Genomic DNA, 16844 nt, shown 5'->3' on the forward strand with positions numbered 1-16844 from the left:
ACAAAACCACCACAGGTCTCTGCTTCAGCTTCTCTATTTTAAGCACCATCATATGCCATGACTGGATGCAGGGGCATTCCCACCCGGTGGCCTGGAATAACCATGGGGTGGGCAATCCATCCCTTCTGAGTCAGCACTGCCCTGCAGGTGTCCCAAGGGAGCCTGGGGCAGTGCATGAGAAAGCTGAACAAACAGCTCTGACTGCAAACAGTGCTTGAAGGCTTGTGAAATACCTCTCCTGTCCACCTAGGTCACCTTAGTGGAAACTCAGCTTTGTTTAGTCCAGCTTGACTGAGAAAGAAAACCCAAAACAGGCTGAGCCTCCACTTTACCAGGCCACCTAAACCCCTTGATTTTTGGTTATCAATCTCTTCTGACAGTTCATGTTATCAAAAGCCTGTGGTTATTGACACTGACCTGGAAAGCCCTTTACACCAATTATCTCACCTTCCCCAGCCTTCCTGACCAAAGGGACATCCTTTATCAGAGCACAGGTGGGGTGAGGATTTGACCCACTTTGCATTTACTCAGGAGCTGATCCCATTTCCAATTTAATTAAGTTTTCTCATAATTTTTTGGCATAATTTAAAGGTACACAGCAGCCTGACATGTGACCCAGTGGGAATGAAAGTAAATTTGCTTATAGCGAGAGGATTCAATTGGCAGGTTTAGGAAAAATCAGAGCAGATTTTAAAATGCAAGTTGAAATGCAGCTCCTGATAGCAATGTCATCTGTTGGGAAGGTAAAAAATTTGTAACCTGACAGACTTACTTTAACACCTGAAATAGGATTTTTATTAGTGGGATGCTCTGATTTCAACCTTTGTGTCCTTCCCATGGGAACATCCCTGACCACAGCCCTCCCCCAGACATGGGAACAGCTGTCCCCCACCCCAAGCTTGCTCCCAGGCCTCATGCAAGGGGGCTGTGAGGTTTTTCTGTGGTAACCCCTGCTGTATCCACCCTTGTGTCTCCTTGTTGTGACCCTGTTGCTGCCGTATCACATTCCCTTCTTTATTCCAGTTGCATCCCCATGGCAACCCCATTGTAAGAGCTCTGTAGCCTCACTGCATCCTCCTTGGCTCCCTGCGGTGTGTCCCTTGCAATACCCCCTTTACACCTCACGTGGTGAGGCTGTTTGCAATCCCAACCAGTGACTGCACTCTGCCTGGGCGGGGTGAATCCTCTCCCCAGGCTCAGGGTAAACCTCACCCTAACCCGGGAGTAACTGCAGCCCGCCCCCACCAAAGTCACATCACATCCCTCTGCTGCCACTCTGTGTCCCCTCTTGTACCCCCACATTGCCCCCTAGCACCCGTGTTACACCGCTCGCACTCCCGCTGCAGCCCAGCTGCAGCCCCTCCTTCAACCCCACTGAATTCCCATCACAGCTCCGCTGCATCCCCCTTTCCACCCCTGTTGCAATCTCCATGGAAGCCTCATTACTTCTCCCCTGCATTCCTTTCGCAGCTTCACTGCATCCCCCCTTGCACATCCACATCCCCCGCTGAAGCCATCTTGCAGTCCTTGTCTCCTTTGTCAGCCCTATCCCACCCCCGTTTCACCGCGCCGTAAGCCCCGCGTTCTCCCCTCTCTGGCCGCCCTTTCACCCCGGTGTGTCCCGCCTCTCCCCGCGCATCCCGCCCCGCGGAGCCGCATCCCCGCCTCTCGCTGCGCCCCGCGGAGCCGCACGGCGCGGGGGAGGGCCGGCGGAGCGCCGCGTTCCGCCGCCCGGCGCTGCCATTGCGGCCAGGCACGGCTCGGATCGGCACGGTGAGAGGCGGGGGGGCGGGATGCGGGGCTGGCGGTGCCAGTGACAGGACCGGGGGGGAGTGAGCGGAGGGGGAGCCGTTCCGGCGTCCGGGTCTCCCCAGTCCCAGCTGTGGTATCGCTGGGGGTGGGCAGAAGATCGAGAGCAAAGACGAAATCCAAGAAAAGCATTAAAATATATATTCAAAGATTTATTTAATTTGCCTTTAATTCCCCCCCCCCAACAATTACTCATTTGGTGGCGAGGGGGTTGGAACAAGATGATCTTTAAGGTCCCTTCCAAAGCAAACCGTTTCATGACTCTGAAGGATTCCGCGGTCCCAGCTGCTGCTGTTCAGAGGATGCTGTCATTTTGCCGGAGGAGGATGCTTTGGGGGGGGCTGTGTGCTGAGGAAAGGGGCCAGGATGTGGCCCCTGGATACCCCTGCCTCATCCTTGCCCAACTCTCCACCCCGTCCCCAGGAGGCGGCCGAGTCCGGGCGCACTCTGACATCAGATGCCCGTGCAGGCTCTGCTGCGTGCGTGTGCGGCAGGACGGGGATGGCGCCGGGGTCCGGAGGAGGATGGGCGCGCTGTCAATCTCTAAGGCAGCAGCTGACCGGCAGCACAGCCCGCCTGGCTCCTGCTTTTCACCCACCTTGTGCCCAGGCTGGCTAGCAGCGATGCTGATAGCTTGTCCCTGCGTATTCCCAGCCTGGGGTACAGCAGCAGGTCAGGGACCAGCCCAGACTCCCTAGCTCGTGTTGGAGCCGTGTTGCACAGATACAAATGGCTCAGAGATGTACATTTTGTCAAACACTGCTGCAGAAATAACGATTGCCTTGCTGCCATCTATAAATAAATGAAGGTGAAAGGGCACATTTCCCACTCTCGGCTCATTGGAGGCTGGATTAAGAATTGAGAGCTGGCTGATTGACAGACAGAGGTCTTTCAAATATTAATAGATATTAAATTATAACTTCACTGTGATTAGCACCTAAAGGATCCCATAGCTAACTACACCACTGGGGAATCATAACAGTTATGTCATCATCTATAGTCAATATTATTTTTCTGGCTGTAGATGATGCAAGGGTGAGGGAGTTTCCAAGGGAAATGGCTTACTTACATGTTTTGGGTTTTTCTTTTTGCATGGTTAGTGGTGTGAGTCAGGGCTTCTGGGGGGCCCACCTCAGTCATCGAGGTTCCTCAAAACCCTCTATTTCTGCAATGGAATCTTAAAATTGGATGATGATTTTTCTTTTCAGATCTTAAAAAAAAAAAAAACCAAAACAAAACCATATGTTTTCGTGCTGCTTAGCTTTCAGTGATTCAGTGATCAGTGAGGCATGGACTGCGCTGGGTGCAGGTGAGCTGAGCAAAACCCTGGGTGCAACAGCAGCTGTGCAGCCCAGTCCTGATGAGCACAGCCCAAGACAGCCTTTGTGCCTGAATGTTGGCAGTGATGGCATACATGTGATTCCCGTTTGTGAAATCCCTGCCTGGCCTTTCTCAGGGCTCCCTGGTGCATCAGCTGCCAGATTCCTCTTCCAACCCAAGGGCCTTCTGCCTTGGGGTGGGTTTTGTGCTGCTGCTGCCTCTCTTGTGGGGCTGGGAAAAAAAAATTAAAGATACACCTGAGCAGCATTCTTGGGTCTTCCCCAGCCTCCCTGGAGTGACACACTGAGCTTGAAGAGGAAAAATACTTTTGTCTCATGGCCTTGGGAATGTCCCCAGCTTGCTGTCCTCTGTAGTCACCTACAGACCCCTTCCACCTGTTGGCCCCTCTCTTTGCAGGTGTTGAAATCCCTGCTTGAGTCTGACACGGGAGGAAGCAGCAAACAGATGGAGATGTGGAGCCATCCCTTAGCATCTGTCCTGGGACATCCCATTACCTGGGGTGCCTTGTTTTGGGGCTCCTCCCAGCTGGGATGCAGGCTGTGGTGGTTAGTGCTTGTTGCCAGTACGGGAACCAGTGCTCCTGGTTTGGCATCCCATGCCCTGCCACGTGTTCAGTGTGCTCGGCGTTATCACCGCCATGATCACACATCATTTATCAGAGCTGCCTAATTGACGTTTCCAAGTTAATTCATGAAGTGTGTGGAGATCCTTCTGAGCAGCAGTAGCACCACTTGGGGCCACTTGCTGTGACTCTTGGTCACAGGGCACCTCACAATGATGGATGAGCTGTGGTATGAAGACTTAGGGCTGTTACCAGAGGGCTTGTTTTATTTTTTAACAGCTTAAAAAGCTACTCTCTAGCTGGTAGCAAAGGACTGTGCTGGGCCTGGGGTGATGGTGCCTGTTCTCAGTGCAGCAGGGAGGGTTATCATTCCTGGATGGGCAAAGCACCAGGACATTGTCACTGTGGGTGCTCCCACAGCGGTGAGCCAGAGTCCCTGCAGCTCTGATGGGAGCAGGGGTGGCTTTATGGAGCAGGGGTGCTGGGACTGTGGTGATGGTGGCTGCCCCTGACTGCATAGCTGAGCCTGCTGACATTCTCCTCCATCAGAGTTAGCCACGGAAATCAGTGACGATACTCTGACCAGGCAGAAGGAGGCTCGGAAGCGCCTTGGGGCTGCCCGCACACCCTGTTCCCCCAGGCACCCGGGGCAGCGGGGCCCTGAGCGGGCTTGCCGGGTGTGCCAGGCTGGCACTGGGCTCCCTGGGAGCGCTGGCTGCCATGGCCCTGCCGAAATGCTCCGGCCTGATGGGGACAGCAGCCCCGACCGCCCCTGCGGCAAGGGGACCTCCCAGGGATTTTGTGGCTTGAAGCAGCCCCCAGAACTCATGCCGCCTGGCTCCGGCGCACCTGTGGATCGCCCCCGTGAATTTCACAGCCAAAATCTGGCGGCGAGTCCAGGCCAGCGTTTTCCTGCCTCCCTCCCCGGTAATTCCCTGCGGCTGCGCTCCGCTCCAGCCCGTCTCACACAGGGCAGGCTCGGGGGGGAGGGCAGGGGCACGGAGAGCGCTTGGAAAAGCACCTTTAAGACAAAGAGGAAGGGGATGAGCAGCAGCTTAGCTGGCTTTGTTCTAATAGCAGTAATCACCTGAAGGGCGAGCATGAGCCCGCGGCGCTGCATGGCGCGGCCCTGCCCGGCTCTCCCCGATGGCAGCGCGCACTTTGCTCCTGCTCGGAACAAGTGCACTCGGCTGGCTGCATTGTGCGAAAGACCACATTTACATAAACAGGGGAGAGGTTGGTCAGAAGGTGAATATGAGACGTCTTGAAGGGAAGCTGGTGGCTTAAATACCCCAAACTCACCGGGCCGCCAGCCTGAAGGGAGGAGTGAAAGCAGAGCTGCGATTTTGACCTTGTTCTTTTCCTCTTGTGACAGCGTTCTCAGACACCGCCGCTGCCCGCAGCGAGCAGGACTTGTGCCGAGAGGAGGAGGGGATCTCTGCAAGGTAAGCCGGGCCTTTTAAAGGCTTTCTCTTCGTTTAGCTTCCTAAAGTGGTGTGAAGGAGGCGGAGGTGGCGATCCCGTGTCACAGGGGCTTCCACCACCCGCGCTCTCTGCTCCCTGCAGCCTTCCCTCGTCACGGGCACCCGGGGGAGCAATGGCGATTCCCGTGCTTAATTCCTGCCCTGTCTCAGAGGCATCGATCGCCAAAGGCAGCGAGTGCTCCGGGTGGGCTCCCTCGCAGCCCTGCTCGCACGGATGAGGTTTATCGGCTGCATAAAATGTTTATCTACGAACAAGCCACGCTGAGATCAAGGATCTTTCTACAAAGTGTTAATCAAATGAATAACGACGTGTTGTTGCGGCTTGAAGACGGAAATGAGGTTTAGCTTTGTTAAGGACGTGCCTGGTGGAAATATTTACAGTATTCCTCGAATTTCAGTTATTCCTATTTTCCCTGCAAATCTGGCCGATGCTTCGGAGGTTCTGTGCAGTTTCTCCGGGCTGTGTGTGCCATGGGGTCCAGTGTGATCCGGTGTGACGGTGTCCGGGGGCGGGACGCTGTCACTGTGGTCATTGTGTTTGTGTTCATGGCATCGCATACCGCACACACACCGCCGCGAGTCTTGCAGGAAGCTGGAAAAAATCTGTCTGTCCTGACACGGAGAAATGTGGAGGTGGTGATGGGCGGTGAGCGGCTGGTGGGAGAGCAGGCATTGAGGATATTTCGTTTTACAAATGTGGGACAAAATTGTAATGCCGAGGAACGGGGCAGCCATGAGATGGTTAGCGGGGGGAATTAGAGGAGATGTGTGTGTGGCAGCGTTTAATCTCTTAATGAGAAAAATATATCCCAGCTGCCTGTGGTGGGGAGAGTTCAGGGACAAACATGACATTGTGCAAGAGCTTGCCCTTGCTCCGAGTGCCCTCCACCTGCTGTCCCTGAGCCTTGTCTGGAGGATCTGGGGAGCAGGGATGGGAACCTGCTATCTACAGGAAGTGCAGAATGTGGGGCAGAAGTGAGGATGTGGGGGTGGGGATAAATTTGTTTCTGATAAGGGCTGGACACTAAAGAGTGCCCTGCCAAGTTGTTTCCTTCTGTTCCCGAGTCCATTAATAGGCTCTGCTTCCTTGATTGGTTGGTGCCTGTGCAGAGCAGTAATGAGAGCTGGGCTCAACCCATCAGTTCTAGGTCAGTGCTTGTGTGCTGGGGATTTGGGATCAGGCAGGGGGAGAGAAGGGAGACAGAGCTGGATGTCTGCCTCCAAAAAGAAGCGTGGAGCCTGCCTGAAGCTGGCCCTGCCTGCAGCCATGGGGGGAAAGGCTGCCTGCCCCCATGGTGGGGGGAAAGGCTGCCTGCACCCCTCGGGGGGCTGTGCTTGCTGTGTCTGCAAAGTGTCCCAAGAGCCATTTGTGCCCTGTCATTTTCATGGACACGTTCTGTGACTGTTAGGGGGCTCATTGCCCATTTGAGCGGTATTCTCCTGAGAGGATAACATTGCAGGGATTAAATCCATTAAGGAGCCAGAAGAAATAGGTGGGTTTTAAAACTGAAGGAGACTTTGCTGTGCTCCTGAAGATATCTGCCTCTTGCAGAGCTGCTTTCCTCTTCTTCTGGCAGCAGAGTTCTCATTTAGCAATGATTTGTCATAATTTCTGGTGGTTAACCTCAGAACTTTCCCTAAATGCAGGCAGGTGAGGCTGAGTACTGAAGAGCAGCATGGACCTGGATATGCTGAACATGTTTGTCATCGCTGGTGGCACCCTGGCTATCCCCATCCTGGCCTTCGTGGCCTCCTTCCTCCTCTGGCCCTCGGCGCTCATCCGCATCTACTACTGGTGAGTGTGTGAGCCCTGCTGCTGGCTCCTCTCGTGTGCCAGGGGTGGAACCTGGGCCCAGCAGGGCCCCCACACACGGGTCACAGTGGTGTGGGCAGAGCTGGGTGTTCCTGCTCCTGACAGCAACACCAGCAGTGATCTGAGGTCCTCCAGGGTCGTGCCAGCTGTGTGCAGCTTTGAACATGTCTGGGAGAAGGAAATGGTATTTTCCAGTTGCATTTTTGCTGTGGAGGCCTATGTCTGTCAAGCCTCTTGCTGTCCCAGGGGTTTGACTGTGCCAAGGGACAGCTGGCCAGGCTGCCACTGCAGTGCCAGCTTGCAAGATCTCTCCAAGCCTCTTTGGATTGCTTTCCCCAAGGACAGGGCTGAGACTGGGAAAAGCACTGCTGTTGCAGCATCTCCACCAGCCTGGCAGCTGTGGCAGTCTGGTGACCTCCCACCTCATCAATGTGGCTGTGGGGTGGGTGGCCCTGGGCTCACATGCTCCATCCCAGCTGACAGCCTGCTCAGCAGCCAGGGACTTCTCCCTCATTAGTAGTTATGGATGAGGCTTTTTTCATCCTCTCTCTTCTGGAATGGAGCATCAGAGAAGATGGAGGGATGCTTTTCCTTGTCCCCTTTAATATTGTCCTTTCTGATGCCAGGAGGCAAGCACTAAATCCTTCAGTCCTCCTTTGTCCCTGGAAATCAGTGATAAGCCCACTGGCAGCTTTCCTGTCTGGTTTGTTGCAGAGAATAGCTGGAGTAACTCTCTTCAGAAGTCAGGGCAGAGTCTCATCCCCAGCATGGAGCAGGCAGCAGCAGACAGCACAGGCAGAGCAGGCTGTGTCTCAGGCTGCCCTCAGGTGCTGCTGGCAGATGGTGGCTCCTTCAGTTCAGCTCCGGGGTGTTTCCAAATCCAAGTGACTTCCTGTGAGAGGAAGGTGTTTGTCCATCACAGCACTCAGGTGCAGCAGTGGGATGAAGCCTGTTTCTAAAGGCACTTTAATTACAAGCCATTTATTCACAGCATAAATTAATCCTCTTAATAAAGAGGAGGAGCAAGGGATGAAAGCCCCAGAGATGGGATCACCACTCTGCAAAGGAGAGCAGGAGTGCCACAGCCTTTGGCTGCCCATGGGTGTCTGGTGGTACTGGGTTTGGCAGTCCAAGTGGTTTATTTCTTTGGATATGTGAGCAGCTGGTGGAAGCCAGGGAGGACCCTGATGGGCTGAGGTACTGAGGAGGATCCCTGCAAAGCACTGCAGGGTGAATGTGGTCAGGGTGAAGCCTTCAGCAACCACTACAGGGGTGGCAGGACAGGGCAAAGGAGGTGCAGGGTCTGTGCCAGGAGCTTGGAGGAGCCAGGCTGAGTGGAAGGTAGAGAATGCCCTGCTGCCTTTGCTCTTTTGGGGTTGCAGATGAGGAGCTGAGTGAAAATGAACCATGGGCAGGTTGGTCTGTGTTTGGGTGAGGGAGGGAGCATGTGAGCAGGGTCAGAAGGACTGTCTTCTTTTGAAGGGTGTGGTCCCCCCCATCTCTCTCGTCCAGCATTTCTGGCAGTATGGGCTTCTTGCAGGAGTAATTGCAATGCACTGTGTGTCATGGGCATCTCTTTTGTTAGGGACAGTGCCCTTACTCTTCCTTTTCTATTGGCTTCTTTCCAAGTTGGAGTTTTTGAAGGGTGAAATTCCTGTGTTTCCCCATCAGCAGAGGCAGGAGAGGTGCAGGAAGGATGCCATGCTGCCCTCCTCTTTCAGCCCCGTGCAGCTCCAGCTTTGCAGCACTGTTCCTCAGAGGTCCTGGGGGAAGCTTCTCCCTTCTTCCACAATTCCCTGCCCACTCCTTTTCCTCGCTGCCAGTCTGTGTCCTCAGCTGGTGCAGTCAAGGGTCACGCTGGGCCCCTCACCCAGGGCCTCCCTGCTTTCCCTGCTGCTAATGCTCCTTCCTGCCTGGTAGGATATCCCGGGCTGCCCCGCTGACCCCAGCCCTGCCACGGGGGTTAATCACTTTAGCTGCTGCCACTAAGTGAGTTAGCACCTTGTGAGGGATCAGTTCAGCTTTGCACAGATTATTTTGCCTTCTACTGAATTGATCCATTAGGATCAGTTGCTAAAAATGTTATCATCTTGCCCATCAGTAGTTCACACCAGTGCCTTTGAGGCAAGGACTCTTAAGACACTTATTAGGGAGAAATTCACCTCTCCTTGTAGGACCAGCACAGAGCTGAGATGCTGCTTAAGTCCCACTAACTCCCTTGAAAAAGGGATTATGCCAAAAGAGGATTTCACTGTGCATAAGCTTTGAGTGGGCAGAGAGGTAGGACAGTCCAGAAGTGTTGGTGACCTTGCTCTTGTGTCTTAAATAAACTCTGATACGGTGTATAAAATACTTGCCAGTGTCTTGGCCAGCAGGAGTAGCCCAGCAGTTGACCTGACAAGGGTTGTATGTGAGCATGGGGGAAGAGCAGACAAAGGGGCCCCGTTCTCTGCCCTGGGCTGCACGTACACATCATGTGTCCCAAGTGTCACCGATAATCTCTGTCCAGGTCCTTCTGGCCAGCAGTTCTGCTGCATCCTCTGAGCAGGCTGCAAGCATATGCTGGCAGGACTGTCTGCCTCTGCTTTTAGAGGAGCAGCCTTGGGGTTAGCCTGCTGTCTTCTGGGGTGGTAAACCTAGTGTAAGGATGGTCCACTCCAGTCCTTTGTGTTTGTATAAATACATTTTCAAAGGCTGTCTAGCTGGTCCTTGATAATTTGGTTTCTGTGGTACTCCAGGGTGACATGGTTGTTTTGGCTGGGAACTGATATGCTTGTCTGTGGGGTGATGTACTCCCCTTGATGCAGGACTGTGTCCAAATAACCCTGTGACAGATCCACCTTATCCACCTGGGAGAACTGTCTCCCTTGGCCTGCCCGTCCTCTACACTGCCTTGCCACATGTGCTGCCCCCCTCCTTGAGTCTCTGTTCTCATACCACCCTTTGGGCATTTTCTCTTTTACCATTGTTGTTTTGGCCCATTTCCATTGCTAAGAGTTATTTAGGGTATTTTTAAAAATTCTTAATGGACAGAGTGTCTCCACAAACCATCTGCAGTGCAGCCAGTACTACACCTCCAGGGACCCGATGCACAGGGTTAATCCCAGTAGTCCCATTATGGCACCAGTGACAGCCCAGCCTAACTGGCCTTAATAAACTAAAAAATCTTACCTTCAGACTTGTCACCTGCCTTATATCATGGCTGGGCCCTGGTCTTGTCTTTCTCACTGGTGTTTTCTCCTTGTTTCCAGGTACTGGCGCCGAGCCTTGGGCATGCAGGTTAGATATGCAAACTATGATGATTACCAGTTCTGCTATTCCTACAGAGGCAGGCCTGGGTACCGACCATCCATCCTGATGCTGCATGGGTTCTCAGCCCACAAAGACATGTGGCTGTCCATAGTCAAGGTGGGATTCCGTTTCTACTGTGTTGCTCCTTACTGAGAATTGATGGTCCTGGGCTTGGGGGCAGTGTGGGGGGGGGCAATGATTGCATGCATGGGATGGGATGACTGCTCTAACATGCTAGGAACATGCAGCTTAGCTCCATGCCCATTGCTTGCTGCATCCCTTCACCCTGTAACAGTGAAGAGCAGTACACACCTGCTGCCTCCATGGGAAGCAATTCTTTGCTGTGTTTTCTCATCATCCTTGGTGCACAAGCTGACTTATTCTGGTGCACGAGCAACCAGGGTTGCCAGGAGGAGAGTGACCCCACCCAAGTGGGCTCCCCACTTGCCATCCCTGGGCTTTGCAGCAGTTTCCTTGCACTGTAACCACCCCTGGTTTGTTTCTTCAGTTCCTGCCAAAGAACCTGCACTTGGTATGTGTGGACATGCCTGGGCACGAGGGCACAACCCGCTCGGACCTGGATGATTACTCCATCAGTGGGCAAGCTAAGAGAATACACCAGGTAAAGCTCCAGCACCACATCACTTCTGCAGAGGGACGTGGGGACATGAGGGCTGTGGGGACATGAGGGATGCTAAGCCCTGTGAGTCTGCCTTGTGTGGCCTCAGTCTCTCCCTTCCCAGGCAGCCAGAGCCACCAGCCTCAAGCTTTTGAGTTGAATTTCTCTAATGACCTGAGCCCATGCTGTTGTTTCCTCTCTCCTAACAACGCTCCTTCTGCTCTCTGCCAGTTCGTGGAGTGCATCAAGCTGAACAGAAAGCCCTTTCATCTGGTTGGCACTTCCATGGGGGGAAATGTTGCTGGCGTCTATGCTGCTCAGTACCCAGAAGATGTTTGCAGCCTGACCCTCATCTGTCCTGCAGGTGGGCAAGGCAGGGAAGACAGAGGGCAAGCAGAAGCCAGTGCAAAAGCCCAGGGCAGTGCTGGCTGCAGCATAGATGTGTAGTGCAAAGCATTTAGAAATAATTTGTATTTACAGTGCAGAAATCTTTGGAAATGCACAAAAGAAAATCACAACTTTGTGCTGACTACTCTTCTCCAGGGGTTTGGTGTTTGCCCCAGTGTGCTTTGGTTAGAGTCAGGACTAGGGCAAATGGGACAAATTCTGCTCTGAAGAAAAATGCCCTTTCCCTTGGAATGGCAGGCATTTTACATGGCATGTCTGCAGCCTCTCAGTTTGGGGCAGGATTCAAGATTGCAACAGGAATGGCCTCCTGAAAGCCCTAGTGTGCTGAGGGCCTGGGGCTTTGGGAACTGGAGAGCTCTGACCTCCCTCCCACCTTTGGGTGCCTGCAGTGGGAAGAGCACTTCAGGGCTGGGCACAGGTCAGCAGGGTGTCCCCTGTGTCCCCTCCATCCCCAGCATCCCCTGCACAGGGGGCTCAGGGAAGCTCAGGATATGCTGCAGGAGGCTCAGCAGGCAGAGAGCTTCTCTGCCAGGGAAGCTTTGCTGCATCCCAGTTGTCATAGCAGCTCCTTTCCCCTCCCACACAAGGAAAGTGACTTCCAAATAAGCACTAGGGAATGAAACCAAGCAAATGTTACCTAGCTACCAGGCTCTGGGGGCGTTGGGTTCCCACTCCCCTCTGGGCGAAGTGTTGACTGCCTCTCTGGCTGTTGCTGGATGTGAAACCTCTGTGTGGGGGCTGCAGAAAGGTTTAGGATTAAATTGCTGGGGAATTTTTCTTCAGTGCTGCATGCAGATGGGGCTGCTGAAATTTTCTGTCCATCCCTGTGCAGTGGCAGGCTGGGCACTAGTGTTTGCATGTGATGAGCACATCAAATAAGCACTATAGCTTTTGCTGAAGTAGTCATGCATGTCTACACCTGGTGCTGTGCCAGCCTGTGGGGTGCCAAGCCCTGGAGCAGGAGGGAGGCTGGGTACCTCTGGGTGCACAGTGAAGTGGCTGTACGTGCAGATGTTTTCTTCCCCTCTTTTTATAATTTTTTTCAAAGAGTGAGCAGGCAGGAAGCCAGATGAGGGATGGTCAGTGCAAGGATGTTTTTTTGTTTGGTCTTTTTGGAGGGGATCTCATCTGGGCTTCACCCCTTCTCATTTCACCCAGGCCTGCCAAGTACCACTGACAGCAAGTTCATTAAGCAGCTGCGGGAGCTGCAGGAGTCCAAACGCATCGACAGGATCCCTTTAATCCCCTCGACGCCCGAGGAGATGGCAGACATGCTGAAGCTTTGCTCCTACGTTCGCTTCAAGGTGCCACAGCAGGTGAGGAGCTGGCTGTGGAGGTGGGAAAGGGCAGCCTGGAGGTGCTGAGAGGGTTTGCTCCTCCCTGAGCCTACGTGGTGGCAGCTGAGGCAATGCTGGGAGTAGAGCTGGAGCTGCCAACCCTGCCATCACCCAGGGGGGACACACCCAGCCCCGCTCCCTGCATTTTTCCAGCACTTTCCCTTCAAACCCTCTTTTCCAAGCTCCCTCTGGCAGTCCCTGCTGGAATTCCTCCTCCAGTGAAGTTTTTGGCAGCAGGCTGGGATGTAGAAGGGTTTTTTAGTAAATATGGCTGGCAGGAAGCATTAAACGACTAAGGCAGCTGTTGTCTGATGTGGAGGGAGATTGTTTGCTGCTTTTTAAGCAAAAGTAATGGAAATGTTAATTGCGTCATTGTCAAGCAAGAGGAACTTGTGAGGGGCTGGCTATTAAACTAGTTTTCCTTAGGAAATCTGGAGTGAGTAGATTGGAGAGTAAGAAAAAAATGTAAGGTAGTGCCAAGGCCTTTTGTGTTTTTGCCAAAAGAGTTCAAGAGGGAAGAAAAGTGCAGTCATGGCTGAGGTGGCTGCTGGCCAGGGGCAGAAATTGGGTCTGCATCATAAAAGACAATATTACTTGTTGCTGAAATATATGTTGCTTAAGCGTGGTTTCAACAGCCCCACATGCTTAGGAAGAAGCTCATGCTGGGGCCAGACTTGCTGGGGAGACAAGGGCTGCTCTTGAGTGCTCTTGGGCACGCTCAGCCCTGTGCAGGGTCCCCTCCAGCAGCTCTCCTCTGCTCTCCCTGCAGATCCTCCAGGGCCTCGTTGACGTTCGCATCCCACACAACGAATTTTACCGGAAATGTAAGTGCAGGGTGGCAGCCTCCTCCCTGGGCTTTCCAGCAGGATCCCGGGGCCTGGGGACCAGCTGTTCCCAGCTCCCATGTCCCCAGTACATGGATGGGCCCCAGCACCCCCGTGCTGTCTCGCTGAGGGTGGGAGGGGGCAATGTCATTAACAGATTTGGGGACACCCCTTGGTCGCTGCTAGCAATGCACTGCCACCCCCACTGGTGACAGGGCTGTTGCTTCACCCTCACCCTTCCATCTGGGCTGACGAGTACCTGTGAGGAGATGTTTTGGCTCAGGGCCCCTCTGCAGCTGGGCTTGGTGGCAGGGCAAGGACAGCCCAACTTCTCTGCATGGGTTTCCCAGTGAGGGGGTACTAGCAGGACCCCCTTTGAGACAGGAAGGCCAAACATCTCCCTGTAGGACTGACTCCTCTCTTGCCCCACTAGTGTTTCTAGAAATCGTGGATGAAAAGTCCAGGCACTCTCTCCATGAGAACATGAGCAAGATCAAAGCACCGACACAGGTCATCTGGGGAAAGCAGGACCAGGTAGGCAGCCCTGCACATCCCCCAGACTGTCTCCATCTCTGCCTGTGCCCACCCAGGGGGCACGGTGGGGCTGTGCTGTGCACTGCTCTGCAGGGAGCTGGCACGTGTGCCCTGGTCCCCAGTGGGCTCAGACACAGGGGCTCAGCAGGGTGATGGGCAGAAAGCTGACAGCCAGCTTTCCAGAGGGTGGAGAGGGCAGTGCCAGGGCTGGGGGCTGCTAGGGGCAGGTGGGGGGTAGGTGCCAGCACTGAAGCAGGCAAGGCTGGGAAGAAGAATAAAGTGTCAGCAAAGAGAGTTGTCCTGGCAACTGGGAAGAGATGTGCTGTTTGTGGGCAGACTTCGAGGCAAATCTTAGGGTTTGTTTCAGAGGAAGGAGTGGGAGGGAAGATGTGGGAGGAAGCAGGCTGCAGGCATGCAGAGGGCTCTATAAATGCAAAGCTGCAAGTGTTTGCTTGCAGTGATGCCTTTGCATTGAGACAGCAGCTGAAAAGCACACAAGAGAGTTCCCTGTGTCTGTGCCTGCATCCCTGCTGCACATCTCGGGTGGGCCCCAGCAGGGTTTGTGCAGTGTGCAGCAAACCCTCTCTGGCTGTGGCAGTGACTGTTTCCCTGCTGTCCAGGTCCTGGATGTGTCTGGTGCCAGTGTTTTAGCCAGCGCCATCCCGGACTGCCACGTGTACATCCTGGAGAACTGCGGGCACTCCGTGGTGGTGGAGCGGCCCCGCAAGACAGCCAACCTCATCCTGGAGTTCCTGGCACTGCTGCACAGCATCGACAACAACAAGAAGCAGGCGTGAGCGTGGCAGGGAGCCAAGTGCCCATGCCAGGGTACCTTGTAAAGTACTGCAGCTCTGATACGTTCTCAGGGATCTTGTACGAATTGGGTCCATGTGCCAAAGTCCCTGAGGAAGGCAGAATCACTGATACCTAAACCTATAGCACCACTGGCACAGCAACCTGGGGTCATTGAGCAACCTCCATAGATGCAGGAACAGAGTATCTCCCTTTTCTACTTAGAGGTAAGGTAGAAATGAGCTGAAATCACCCAGTGCTCATCACACAGCCACCCATCTTACCTGGGTTACCAGCACGTAGTTGTTCATGACATTTACCTAAATTATATATGAAATGTAGGAAGATACCTGGAAACCTGGACTGAGACTGAGACTTAACAATATTTTTACTACTTAGAGTCCATCGTGTTGCATGCTGCTGTGCTGTAAGAGAACCCCCAAGTGCTCCAGGCGTCTGCTTGAGTGCTCTTTGTGTAGCTCCTGATCTCATGATTTATCCAGAAAACGACAGAAACCTTCACGTGTGAGAGTCCAATGACTGTATGTGCAAAAATGTTTACACTCCGAGTGGGTTTTTCTACATCTCTGAGTAGCTCCTGTGTATTTGTAATGCCTTAACGTTGCCCAGGGCGTGGTGTCCATGCACAGCCCAGGGCTGGTTCTACCTGAGGGTGGACACAGCCAGTGACAGCGGGGTGCAGCAGCAGCTTTGCCACTGCTGTGGGGCTGGGGCCATGGGAACTGCCCGCGGTGACCCCTGAGCCCCAGTCAGCAATAAGCCCATGGCCACGGTGTGATTCAGCCACCCAGGGTGAGCCCTTGTCTCAGCTCCTCTATCACATCGTGCTGCTGAACACCTGGGTGTAAATAACAATTTTCTTAATGAATTCTGTGAATTCTGCAAAAGCCAATGCCACTGGAACAGGCTGAGGGGCGGGAGGGGGCTGTGTGTGACCAGCACAGGGGATGGTGAGGGGGGTCAGCTCGCCCATGAGGTGCTGGGCCGTGGTGGGGACAGGTACAATGTACTTCTGCATCCTCTCCACGATTACAGCTCCTGCCCAAGTGAAGCTGTAGGCAGGAACAGGCAATACAGGCAAGCTGCACTTTACAGGCTGCAAGGTGATGTTCAGGGATGGATCCTGCACCTCCCCAGGCGTGGTCCCTCACTGCCTGCCCTGGGGACAGAGCACTGCTCCAGGTCTCAGGCAGGACCAGGGGGTGCTGCAGGGCAAGGCAGTGCGTGGTGCCCTCAAAGGCAAAGCAGCAGGTGGCTGTCAGCCCTCAGTCACCCCAGCCCTCCTCAGGGGGTGACAGTGGGTGCTGTGAGTGTCCCCCCCGCCTGGGAACACAGCTGGCAGCTTCCTGGGGTACCCGGATCTGTACATACATCTGAAACTCCCTGTCAGCTTCTTGGCTCTTTTTAAGAGAAGAAATATTGTTCTTTTAGAAAAATAGAAATTTGCTGTTAATTGCTTGGTATTGTTTCTACTACAGGAGTTGATTTAAAGAACAAAATTGCTGGTAGTTTTATGTGGTAAAAGCCAGAAAAACTTGTTCAGTATCTATATGGTTTCTCATGCCACAGATTGCTGTATGCAGAGGATTTATATGGCTATTAAAATCTAGTGATTTAAGGAGTCCATGGTGCAATGACTGTTTTTTCCTTTGAAGAAGAAGGTGGCTATGGTGTGGGATGACAGAGGGATCTTGCTCTGCTGCTTCTTTCCTCCCTACATATCTGGGAGATGCAGGTTTTGGCTCAAGGAATATTTTGTAATATTGTTTGAAAGAAAGAGAGAAGTTGAGGACCCAGAAGGCTCAAGTCTCATTTCATCAATGGTAACACACATTTTCCTTTTTTTTTTTTGTGTATTATTAGGAGAAGGTGGCACCAAACACTCAAGAAGAAAATAAAACCTCAAGGGGCAAGGGAATTGTTTTAAGCACCAAGATTCCTCTTAAAACCCTTACAAGCATGTTAAATACCAATTTCATCTATTATTGCAAGCCTTACTGAACTCATAC

General features: G+C 53.4%; 1 protein-coding gene across 2 annotated transcripts; it reads left to right on the forward strand.

Annotated features, from left to right (window-relative positions):
* Window positions 1–1631: 1631 nt before the first annotated feature.
* Window positions 1632–15211, forward strand: ABHD6 (abhydrolase domain containing 6, acylglycerol lipase). 2 transcript variants are annotated; one of them, XM_064432669.1, is made up of 10 exons: window positions 1632–1773; window positions 5088–5157; window positions 6844–6991; window positions 10261–10417; window positions 10809–10922; window positions 11151–11283; window positions 12486–12643; window positions 13434–13488; window positions 13922–14022; window positions 14643–15211. In XM_064432669.1, the coding sequence occupies exons 3-10, from the start codon at window positions 6873–6875 to the stop codon at window positions 14817–14819; spliced, it is 1014 nt and encodes a 337-aa protein (XP_064288739.1). In that variant the 5' UTR covers window positions 1632–1773; window positions 5088–5157; window positions 6844–6872; the 3' UTR covers window positions 14820–15211. The 2 variants fall into 2 exon arrangements, with proteins under 2 accessions (XP_064288739.1, XP_064288740.1); XM_064432670.1 differs by lacking the exon at window positions 1632–1773 and adding an exon at window positions 4902–4960.
* Window positions 15212–16844: the final 1633 nt, after the last annotated feature.

Source organism: Passer domesticus, chromosome 9 (genome assembly GCF_036417665.1).
Source record: "Passer domesticus isolate bPasDom1 chromosome 9, bPasDom1.hap1, whole genome shotgun sequence".
NCBI classification, from domain to species: Eukaryota; Metazoa; Chordata; class Aves; order Passeriformes; family Passeridae; genus Passer; species Passer domesticus.

Coding starts and splice junctions, on each gene's coding strand:
- ABHD6 (XM_064432669.1), top strand. CDS start 6,873: ATGGACCTGGATATGCTGAACATGTTTGTCATCGCTGGTGGCACCCTG. Junction 12,644..13,433: donor GCTTCAAGGTGCCACAGCAG/GTGAGGAGCTGG, acceptor CTCTCCCTGCAG/ATCCTCCAGGGCCTCGTTGA. Junction 14,023..14,642: donor TCTGGGGAAAGCAGGACCAG/GTAGGCAGCCCT, acceptor CCTGCTGTCCAG/GTCCTGGATGTGTCTGGTGC.